This window comes from Sinocyclocheilus rhinocerous, unplaced genomic scaffold (genome assembly GCF_001515625.1).
Source record: "Sinocyclocheilus rhinocerous isolate Xijiao unplaced genomic scaffold, SAMN03320098_v1.1 scaffold14, whole genome shotgun sequence".
Lineage (NCBI taxonomy): Eukaryota > Metazoa > Chordata > Actinopteri > Cypriniformes > Cyprinidae > Sinocyclocheilus > Sinocyclocheilus rhinocerous.
This window is the reverse complement of record NW_015629561.1, coordinates 52,232-64,701: the sequence shown is the minus strand read 5'-3', so window position 1 is coordinate 64,701 and position 12,470 is coordinate 52,232. Positions and strand designations below refer to the sequence as shown.

General features: G+C 36.0%; 1 protein-coding gene across 11 annotated transcripts in view; it reads right to left on the bottom strand.

Moving 5' to 3' along the window:
• The window catches only part of LOC107739264 (pleckstrin homology domain-containing family A member 6-like), a 97,341-nt gene that overhangs the window by 44,243 nt on the left and 40,628 nt on the right, over nucleotides 1-12,470 (bottom strand). For 10 of the 11 annotated variants that reach the window (XR_001639980.1, XM_016551303.1, XM_016551299.1 and 7 more), the window contains exons 3-6: nucleotides 11,398-11,530; nucleotides 10,319-10,423; nucleotides 10,068-10,140; nucleotides 1,820-1,920 (exon numbers count right to left, since the gene is read on the bottom strand). Coding sequence is in view for 9 of the 11 variants with exons in the window: in XM_016551299.1 (XP_016406785.1) it covers nucleotides 1,820-1,920; nucleotides 10,068-10,140; nucleotides 10,319-10,423; nucleotides 11,398-11,530 (412 nt within the window). In the remaining 2 variants the exon portion in view is untranslated. Of the gene's footprint in view, nucleotides 1-1,117; nucleotides 1,195-1,819; nucleotides 1,921-10,067; nucleotides 10,141-10,318; nucleotides 10,424-11,397; nucleotides 11,531-12,470 lie in introns of those variants that run through there. The other variant, XM_016551306.1, reaches the window with a different exon arrangement.

The window sequence follows — 12,470 nt, the reverse complement described above, 5'->3', positions numbered from 1 at the left end:
CGTGCTAGAGGCGGTTTAGCCAATCACAACACACTGGGCTAGCTAACCAATCAGAGCCCATCGTGTATTTCTGAGGGAGGGGCTTCATAAAAACAGGAAATAATCGAGGCATTTGTTAGAGAAGGGACAGATCGGTGTGGCATAAAGGTAAATTATGTGAAAAATAATGCGTTTTTTAAAAAAAGAAGCATGAACACATGTTAGACTGCACCCCATAAACACAATCAAGCCTAGAAAAAACCCAGTCAACCACCCCTTTAAGCAAACTGTTTTTAACATTTATAATAATAAAATGTTATAATAATTTTAAAATATAAACCAGTTATTTAACTTATTTAAATTTGAATACTATTTCACAATATCACTGTTTTTACTGTATTTTTGATCAAATAAATGCAGCCTTGCTGAGTGCAAGAGACTTCTTTTCAAAATCATTAAATAAATCATATCGACCCTAAACTTTTGAACTGTAGTGTATATGAATAATATTAATAAAATAAGTCAAATAATCACAAAATTATGTTTAAAATATAAGTGTAATTAAAAAGCATAGATAAAATATTAAATATTAAACTAAACAAAAATGTATATGAGTACACCTGAATATTCAAAATTATCTTAAATATTCTAAATATAACCAAATATTCAAATGAGTAAATTCTAAATAACTACATATTTACACTGCTCTGACAGAAGCAAAGCTTATTCCACCTGATTTTTTAAAAAGTAGTCAGGTCACCAACACCTCAGCTGTGGCTCGTCGTGCATACGTCTTTTCTATTGGTCAGTTTAAAAGCCAGGTGCTATATATAAAAAAAAAAAGCAGTTTTACTAGAAACCTAACAAGACCTGCAGAGACATGACATCAGATTCTTGAGCATCTCTAGCCCAGCCCTTAGGGGCCCCACAGAGCCGGAGGAAAGAGACATAAACACAGTTACCAAACACATAATGGTCTCCCTTTCTCGTGAAACGAGCACACCTACAGTCGTGTTTTAACTATAAACACAGTTCAATACACATCCTCAGATGCTACCCAGCATGCACCCTGTCTAATCTAATACAGCCTCACAAACAGGTGAAGCATAACTTTATTTTCTAAATTATGATAACTCACCACAACAACGTACTCTCAGTGCGCAACCAGAAGCATATCTACTCAGAAATCACAGTATACTTGTGATCTCTCATATACAGTGGGTACGGAAAGTATTCAGACCCCCTTAAATGTTTATTAGATCAAATGGGTGCTTCTACTAAATACTGAGCATTTTTCAGTTTTTCTTTTTTAATAAATTTGCAAAAATGTCAACAATTCTGTGTTTTTCTGTCAATATGGGGTGCTGTGTGTACATTAATGAGGAAAAAAAATTAACTTAAATGATTTTAGCAAATGGCTGCAATATAACAAAGAGTGAAAAATTTAAGGGGGTCTGAATACTTTCCGTACCCACTGTATGCTTGCTCTAAAGGTCTATGTACTCAAACCCAGCTGCCTGGCATCCTGATGAAAATATAATCTGACATTATGTTTGTCTTTCTGGCACATGGTGTGCAAACACACTCGGGAACGCATGCAAAGATGCAAAGTCCACTGCATGTGTGGGTGCTCAATCAGGGTAAATATGGATTCAGTTGTTTTGACTAAAAACAGATACGTGGTCATTGAATCATGATTAATTCAGACACACAGTTTGCGGTTTCCTATGACCATATGACCTACACTGACACCAAATATCATGTTTACCTGTCACCCCGCCCATGCCTTGTTCCTGACAGCATTCGAAACAGTTACCAAAAATACACGGAGATCACCAACCTTAAAGGCAAACTTGCGGTTGATGTTGTCTGATGCCTGGACTGGTCCAATCTTGAAGCTGAGAAGAGGAAGGCTGCCCAAGACTACTTCTTCCTTCTCGTCTGAATGGAATAAACATTGAAAAAGGAAAAGAAATAAGCATTAATCCTAAAGTAAAAAGAAAATCCAACAATGAAAAATAAAAACAAAACATCTGTATTCCAACCTAGATTTTAAAAAGCTGATTCTAAAATTAGGTGATAATTCCGTCCTAAATCAGAAAAGTCCAACTTCCTGTTGTGTGCTGCTATACTGGTGATGATAGGCAGTGGTACTGGAAAAGCAGGTAAACTGAAGGTGAATCCCATAATAGATATCCATTTTTATCTCAGCGTAGCGCTAATGACACTGAAGCGAGAAGCGGCGCACAGCCTGGGAGAGTAGAGCTCGGGCTGGTTAAATAATGGAGCACATCATTAAATTTTCAGCATGAGCAGAAGCGAGGAGGGCAACGGAGATCCAGCGTTCACATTCTCGTTCTCCTGTGCTGACAGCTGCTGCCGGGGAAATGCAGTGAACCCACCCGCGCGTGTGTTCTGACAGCACTGTGTGTGTGTGTGTGTTTGTGTGTGAATGAGAGACAGGGAGGGACGGAGGGAAACGAGGGGTGGAGCAGGTTGTGTTTGTGCTGTATAGATGTGGGTAGAGCGAGAGAGAGAGAGAGAGAGAGAGAGAGAGAGAGGGCAAAAGATAGCTTTCATCCCTCAGTGACTCAGTGCTGCAGGAATTCTGGCTCTCGACCAGCTGTACCTGCACTGAACAACCAATCAGAGCCTATTATTCTGTCAACAAAAGCCTAGGTAAAAACAATCCTGTGTAAGAAACATATATTGACATGGAAACCTATTTCTTTTATCCCCACAACAAAATATGCTTGAAAACACAATGAAATGAACATTGCATAAAGGAAGGTAATAAAAAACACAATCCAAACCTTTATGTCAGGGCTGTAATCAGTACAGACATTGACAAGGAATGTCACTCCCCATATTCAGACTTGTGGTCAACAGATATGAGTTTTTTCGATGGCTGATTTATTATGCTTAGTCCCCCAATCTTAGAAATGTGGTTACAGACTAGCTGTCTGCATAAAATCTAACCTGACTATGCTTATTCGCCCCCTACACTGCAAAAACCCAGCATTCTCATCTTGATTTCCACAAGATAAATCTACCTGACAAGTACAATTGCATTAGATGATTAAACATGCTTCAGAAAATAAATATAGAATTAACTTTATTTTATTTTTTTACTTACCCTGTTGGCATAATATTTTCTTTTGTTTTAAGCATAAACTTTGTTTAAAACAAGAAAATAAATAAAATAAAATAAACCAAAAAAACATTCTTAAAGACATATTCAAGTCTTTTGCTCAATTTTATATTATTATATATATACATTTATCTGTTTTAATTTATCTGTTAAAGATTTTTAGATGTGTTCACTGGATAACAAGGTAAAAATACAGATTTTTATCTTCTTAATCTGAACTGTCTAATCTTTTACATATTTTCTTTGATGGGTCATTTTACAGTAGAACTATTACATAACATACAGGCTGACATATCAATCACACGCACAATCACTCACTCCATAATAACAGGTACATGTCAATACAAAAGCTGAGGCAATAATGTAATTATTTTCTATTTTATTTTCTATTTTCTATTTATAAACAAAAGATATAAATAAATATACATATAAACAAAAGATGTCACTTGACAAAAGATGTCACATTTACCACGGTTCATCAACTTTTTGTATGCAAAATTCAGTCATTTTTTATTGGAATCCCCACAATCTCACAGATTTCTCAACGGGTTCAAGTTGGCTACTCGAATTTGCCACGATGGCCAACAGATCGCTATTGACAATGGACCTTTATGCTCGCAAAATTTCGTTAAGATTTCATTAATTTGTCTGCACATTAAGACTGGTGTCTCAGAGGGAAAATCGATCTGTTACTGAGCAACTGATATTTGTCGACATACACTGCTAATCATAACCCCAAATCTATTTTCACATTTAACAATCATTTCATCGAAGTTTCATTTTTTCTGTTACCCTCTCTTCCTCATACTTGGCATACGGCTCTGATATCTGCAGCGATGACAACAGTGGGCCATTTTTCATCGTCTCCCTGTGTTCAGAATACCAATTGAGGCATTAAATTGCTCTGTCACACATTCTCAAACACAGCACAGTTAGGTAGATGAATCCGGGGTGATAAGAGGACGTAGGTTGTTGCGCCATCGCCAAGATATTAAGGGCAGCTGTGGAGACGTATGGGATACAGCCATCTACTGGCTGTTGCTGATTGTGACTTTTAAGTAATTGACCCTCTCATCCCAGTGAGCCATTCAATCGAGGAAGGAAAGAAACTTCCTGGTGTTCCTGGAGTGTGTTACTAACACATGCTATTAACATCGACTCTTAATTAATGTAATGTTGTTCAACTGTATGCAGTTATGTTTTTGAATGTACAATGACCTTTGTGTACAGTACTTGCAAAATGTATTACAATACAAGTGAGATGACATTACGTTTGTTGGGATACTCAAACCTGTACATCACTTTGACTCTAAAAAGACCTTTTAGTGCTGCATCTAAGATTTTTCTGATTTCAACAGACACTGAGGTCAAAAACAGGAATAATTCTAGAAACCAGCCCATTTCCTCACTCACTCAGCCGTAGCCCCACAGGCCTTACTTGCTGCACTCACCAATATAATTAAACCTGCTTTGCTGCACACAGAAAGTTTGATCCAGCCAAGAACCATCACTGTAGATCTCCTCAGGGTAGATGCATAAACAGATGTTCTTCAAGTTTATGATTAAATTGCAGCCTGAGCTGGGAACAGTTTATGATCTAATGTGATATGGTAATGGAGCTCTAATGGCTCTCAAATTTCCACAACAAATAAGCATTAATGAGATTAATGAGAAAGCAAGATTTGCTCACATGATCAGCAAGGCCAAATCAATCCCCAAATTCTGATTAGGACGCACACTCATAAACGTGCAGTATCCACATGCAAGGATTACAGATGTTGGTGTGTTGACAGCCTCATCCTACATGTGCTTTGTGGATGAAGACGACAGACTTTACAGTTGTTGTTTTTTTTTTTCTTATTCTAGTCCAAAGAAACCCCATGACACACGTTTGAGCAGAGCCGGGAGGCCGCTACACTCCCTTCAGAATACCTAAGATCAAATGCATGGGAATCCTGCCAAGGGGAGAAGCTTGCATGAAGACAGCACGGTAGTAGTTCAAAGAAGGAAGCACCACTGCACATAACACAGGCCTGCAAGACTCCGCATTGGAGTGAGGAGGTCTTCAAGGATAGGAGTGATCTTCAAAGCATTTTTTTTTTGAAGATGTTTTAAAAACATCTTTGGTAGTGTAAGACGTGTTGGTCTTATGGTACAGTTTTTGTTTGGGCATGGAAATGGTTTAAATTACTCAAATACTCAAGAGATTACAGGTCATCCAAAAATGATAATTATGTCATAATTTACTCATCCTCATGTTGTTCCAAACGTAGAAGACTTACTCTCTTCTGCAGACCACAAAAGAAGATATTTTGAACAGACAGACAGAATGTGTTTGTCCATATTCAATGAAAGTGAATGGGGTCCAAAACAACAATGGGTCAAAATGACTTACATTGTTTGGACAAAATTTATGAAAGTATCTTCTTTTGTGTTCTATTCACTGTAGGGTATATTTGCATTCCATTAGAAAACGTTTTATTTATTTTTTTTTTGGCAAAAACAGACATGCAACATATAGTAAGTACAAAAATTAACATTTTAAAACGATTTGCATTTAAAATCCGTTTTGGCTGATAATCTAAAGGGATACGTGCTTCAACACTTTCAACTAGCATGATGCTTCTGAGCAAACATAGTGCTCAAAAACCAAGATAACCTCACTGTTTTTACATGGGTGATTGGCGGTCATAATCTCACAAAACTAGTTTGTTTCTGATACGGCATGCAAGAATACAGATGCACAGGAACAAGAAGCCAGTCTCTGAAAACTGAGAACACGCTAAGAACAACACCAAGAGCAAGCGAAGAGTGAGTTTTACAGGAAGTCTGACATGCTTGGAGACGTTGGGAGACTCTGAGAACACAGTTTCTCATATTTGCATTACCTCAGAGAGTATCACTGTCAACTATGGTCAGGTGCGCACACATAAGTACACACAAATACAGTCATTGGATCGAAAACCAAAACTACGTGACTGAATAGTAGTGCCATCAGTGTTGTTAGCTTTTTAAACAATGCGCAATGAATCACAGACAAGAGTATTGTCATAAGATTACGTAACAAGATGAAAAAAAAAACCTTGTGATTACATAACTTAATGTTTTGATTTATATTCTTCTATATGATGGACTAGTTACACCTTTTTAAGCAAATATGAAGACAAATCACTGAATGATATTCCCAGACGGTGGAGTATGTGGATTTTAAATCACTTAAGGAAATGAGGAACAGAAAACAGGATACAAACATAAAGTACAGTGCTACTTTCAGTAATGAGGGAGGGACACAGAGGAATATATGCAGATAAAAAAAAAAGAAAGAAAAAAGAAGGAAAGAAAAGCCCACCGAATTTTTTATAAATTTTTTTTTTTGTATTTCTGTTCTTTTCTTTTTCAAATAAAAATGTCTAAACATTCTGAAGATAAATGTACAAACAACAAAATTTAATTAAGAACTATAGAATAAGGAATAATTCATTAAAAAAATTTAAATTCTGTCATTTACTCATCCTCTTTCCTTCCAAAGACTTTGAAAGGAAACTTTAACCTTTTTTTTCACAGAATATAACAGGAGAAAGAATGTTGTTATTCTTTTCCGTGCAATAACAATGATTGGAAAATGAAGTTCCAAGCTTCAAAAAACATGCAAAAGTAGCATAAAAGTAGCATAATTTGGCAAATTAGATGTTTTTTTAAACAAAATGTTTAAAATTTGTGAGGTTTGTGGATTTCGTGCATTAAGAAAACTACAGTATTTACCAGTGTGGTAAGAAAAATATACCTAATTCAAAATTCATGCTTAACAAACTTAAAAGAAGAAGGGTGGAAAGGAATCCACTGAAAGCCAGTGATCTAGCGTACTGCTGTTGACATTACACTGACTGTGGCTGCAGAGAAGGGGCGGGACATGTGCTGGACATGCTGTCAGCTGACGTGCATCATCCACACCTGCGGGGCAACCTCTCATGTACTGACATGCCCAGTGCAAACCCACTCCTTTCCAAGAGCATGCTATCTGCCTATGGAGTCTAAATTTAACCACAAAAAGCATAGGCGGGGCTTGGGTGACAGAAAGGTGTGAAGTGTTCCAGTATCTTGCAAACCCAAAATAGAATATTTGACATTCTTGTCAAAGAATTCATCCTTCTCAGGAATTATTAGTAAGATAATATTTCACAACACCATTCATTCTTCAATACGCTGACCATATTTACTTCCCATCAGGGCATTTCCTGATGGCATTAACTATTACGGACCCTGCATGTTTTCAAATAAGCACACACACACACACACACACGCACATATATATGAATAAATATATAAAGCATGGACATAATGTTTGTGCTCCTGGAATATAAATCAAGTCTGAAAGGTCTAAAACCCCAGATGTGGCCAGTGTCTGAAGAACTGAGCAGAACCGAACACTGGGATTCAAATGAGAGAAGAACATGAAGGAACATCTGGACGAAGCTGCATACCAACTATCCTAACACCTTCCTCTATCCCACAGTGCCTCTGGATAATGTTGATTCTCCATGCATGAGCTGTGACTGACCTTTGCGGCTAGTCTAAAGGAGACGGTCATGTATTCCCATCAGACAGATCACAGACGAGAGCGTGTGATGGATGTGTTTGGATAGTGTGGGAACTATTCTCCACTAATTTACTTCACACTTAAAGGTGAAGTGTGTCATTTCTGCACCAAACTGAATTGCAAAAAATAAAAATGTCTTCCACTGGCCAGACAAACAGATAAACAGTGGAAAATTTCATCCAAAACTCACATGACAGGTAGAGCAAATGTTGCTATGTCAAATCAAGGATACCTAAACAAACTGAATTGCTATAGAATAGAAACTGAATTGCTAAAATAGTATGTTAGCTATTTTTACAGTTTTCAGGGAATTCAGTTTTTTTTTCTTTTTTCATTTTATTAGAACTTATACCGTATCTCAAAAACATAAAACATTATCTAAACTTTTAAAATATTTTAATCTTAATATGTGACCCTGGACAACAAAACCAGTCTTAAGTCGCTTGGGTATATTTGTAGCAATAGCCAAAAAAACATTGTATGGGTCAAAATTATCGATTTTTCTTTTATGCCAAAAATCATTAGGATATTAAGTAAAGATCATGTTCCATGAAGATATTTTGTAAATTTCCTGCCATAAATATATTACATCAATGGAACGTTTATTTACTCAGCTTTCAGACGATGTATAAATCTCAATTTCAAAAAATTGACCCTTATGACTGGTTTTGTGGTCCAGGGTCACATATAAATTATTTTCTTAGATCTACAACATTACACACTCCTGAGGAATCCAGCTACACTTCATTAAAATCTTTCCAATAACAAGCTGATTATACTGTATAAGCAAATTGAAATGTCATGTAAAAACATGTAATTATCCCAAAGCAAATCAAATTTAATTACTAATGTCTTGACTATTCCTCGGGTGGATGGCAACCACAAGCTGGATACTTCAGGTTTATGTAGAACTTAAGAGTGCTGTCATGACAACATCAGTCTGTGCGGCTGTCAAGACAACATCACAGTGTCCATGAGAGATAACAGACGTGACAAAACAAACATGTCTAAACATGAAATCCTCTTTTTCAGCACTAAATATAAACAAACTACTGATGTGCAAGATAACCCTTCGAAAAAATGTCAGTGGCTGTACTGTGGTGCTTTCTAAGTATTCATATATACACTTACATTCAAAAGCCAGGGGTTGGTAAGATTTTTTAAATGGTTTTTAAGCTCACAAAGGCTGCAGTATTATTTATTTATAAAACAGTAATATTGTGAAATATTATTACAATTTCAAATAACTGATTTCTATTTCAATATACTTTAAAACGTCATTTATTCCTGTGACGGCAAAGCTGAATTTCGGCTTCACAAAATCATTCAGAAATCATTCTCATATGTGACCCTGGACCACAAAACCAGTCATAAGGGTAAATTGTTCGAAATTGAGATTTATGCATCATCTGCTGAATAAATAAGCTTTCCATTGATGTATGGTTTGTTAGGATAGGACAATATTTAGCCGAGATACAACTATTTGAAAATCTGGAATCTGAGGGTGCAAAAAAATCTAAATATTGAGAAAATTGCCTTTAAAGTTGCCCAAATGAAGTCCTTAGCAATGCATATTACTAATCAAAAATTAAGTTTTCATATATTTACAGTAGGAAATTTACAAAATATCTTCATAGAACATGATCTTTACTTAATATCCTAATGATTTTTGGCATAAAAGAAAAATCTATAATTTTGACCCATACAATGTATTTTTGGTTATTGCTACAAATATACCCCAGCGACTTAAGACTGGTTTTGTGCTCTAGGGTCACATATGTTGATTTGCTGCTCAAGAAACATTTCTTATTATTACTAATGTTGAAAACCATTGTGCTACTTAATATTTTTGTGGAAACATGAATATTAGAAACCCAAATCTTTTGTATCATTGTCTTTACTGTCACTTTTAATCAATTTAATGTGTCCTTGCTGAATACAAATATATTGACCCCAAACTTTTGAACGGTACTGTAGCATTTTCTTGGTATTTCATTATTCTTCAAAAAAATACCATGCATTTACAGTGCTTCATAATACCACGGTACATTTTTCATTGACACAACATAGATAATAGTTTCCTAAGGCCTTCATAGAGGATTTGTGCTTGTGCTAGACTGTCATTATAGATCTACTTTTATACTTCTCTTCTCCACTATTGGCAGCACACAGCCTGTGTGCTGAAATAATGCCATGGGGTAAATTCAAATGTTTTACAGAACAAACTGGTTTGGAAAAAAATACATTAAAATCATACAACTCTGAGCTCTTGGGAACTCACTAAATGTTTAACCTAATTCACAACTTATGCATAAACCAGCATTTACATAAACAACTTACCTTTATAGTAGAAAAGACATCGATCTGTCAGCACGAACCAGCGCTTGTTCCACTGTTTCATACCACTGCTTGCCTACATAACAGAAAATGAGAAGAAGAAAAAAAATCAAGGCCTTGAAATTACATCTAAGTGCCTAGACGTTTTTGAAAGAGAGTGGCTTAAGTTCGGATTATGGAGTGATGGCTTTGGGCTGTGTATGTGTTTTTTGTTTGTGTGGATGATGATGAGGTTTAAGGATGAGCAATAGTACCTGTTTGTGAAGCCAACCCTGCTGGGCCACCTCAGCGTTGGGGTTGCGCCGCATGGAGTTGGATCGCTTCCCAAACGTGGCGGCTCTCTTGGGTGTGCGTGTGCCCTGGTGGGAAAGTCAGGGAGGAGTATTTACATAATAACACTAACAGTAAACACACACACACACACATTCGGGGTAATAGATGACAGTGGGAATGAATTACAGAGGAAAGACATCCACCTTAGCAAGACCAGTGTTGTTATTGTTAAATAAAACTATTTTTAATATTTGTAGTTTTTAGTAATTGAAATCCAGCTGACATAAAATAAAATTAGAAATGTTAGATGTTATTTCTAATTAGAAATAACCAACTGAAAAGAAGTTAAAGTATAAACATTATTAATACTGAAATGCAAATAAATTAAGGCTAAAATAAAAAAATGAATAAAAACAACAAAAGCACATTTAAAAAATACAAAAATTTAAATAAAAAATATAAATATAAAATCTAATTCAAATAATACAAATACAATAATAGTACAGTATATAAATAATATTAAAATTTCAAACACTGAGCAAGATAATCTATAATTTTAAAGAAAACTGTTTTGTTTTAAAATTCAATAACAACAACAACAACGTTTTTTTATAGTATTATTTATTAGTTAATAAAGATACAGCTGTTTATTGTCAGTTCATTAAATACTCTTCACAGATACAAGAAAAATATTTTATTTAAAATTCATATATTATAATAATAATTCATCAATTATAATAATAAAACATAATGAAAAATGCAAATATTACAGTATTTATTTATTTATCTTTGTTAATGTTAGTTCATAAACATTAGTTTATGTTAGCTGAGGTCCATTAAATAATATTAATGGATACAAGAATATTTTATTTCAAAATTAATTTTAATAATAATACAAATTATTACAAATTATTATTAACTATATCATTAATATTTACTATTATTACTACTACTACTACTACTACTACTACTACTACTACTATTAATAACAATAATAATACAAATAATTTTTATAATGTCTAGTTCTAGCAACTACTTAATTTACAGTAGCTGTACTGACCCGTGAGTAGTTCTGGGAGTCCGGGGGCGTCTCAGAAACCATGCTGAGATTGTTGCCGTTGCTGTTGGCTTCACTGGCTTTGTTCACGGGCCCCCTGCCACCCGTCTTGCCGTTCATTTCCGAATCAGAGCTCCTGTGAGCACACACACAAAGCCACTGAGCCATCCCAGCTTCTGATACCGTAACAAACTTCTCATCTGCCTGCGTTCAACGCACCAATGCAGAGGAATCATTTTCAAACCAATGCACTGAGCTCAAACTGGTGAAAAACTGAGGGTTTATGGGAAGAAAGCACACAGGCATTCGGGGCGCAGCTATTTTTATTCCCAACTGGCACCATCGCAAAGGCCGCACCCCTGACTTTGCAGTTTAAAAACAGGCCGATGGTTCACAAAGAATGTGATTGGAGTGGCGAAGAGAGGAGGAAAGAGAAAGAGTTGTTGGTGGATGCAGGCCCGCAGTCCCAGGTCAATCATATTGATCTCCTTCCTGGGACACCCAGGCCCTCTCCAACAGCCTTCGATCCACCAATCAGCAAGACAGATGAATTTACAATCCCCTAGAGCCGCCCGGTGGCTAAAGCTTCCATCTTGGAAAGCTTGCTGTACTGCACGCTACTATCCGCAGTCAGTTTATAGCCATACGCAAGTCATTATGAGTCTCTGAAGCTAAGAACATCACATAAACATAAGGAACAGAGCATGAACACAGATCAAATGAGGACATAAAAACACACACAATCATAAGCGCAAAGTGGGAACACGTACACGACACTAACAATTACTACATTAGGACATGATTCCCACACTAGAAACATCTCTGTGCTAATTATCTAGGCTTTATTTCGCCATCGCTGCAAACAGCGGGTATGCTCCAGCGGCTTCCTGTGTCGTAGCAGGAAATTAATAAAATTCAATTCTGAATGCATCTCGGTTTTAATGGCATTGCCCCTTATTAATGTGCTATTGGCTCTCGACTCAACATTACATCGATACGAAGGAGAGTGGGATCTTGACAGAGGTAAGTGCATTTTCTTTGTCCAAGAGGAGCATTTTAGTAAATTTATAAAGGAA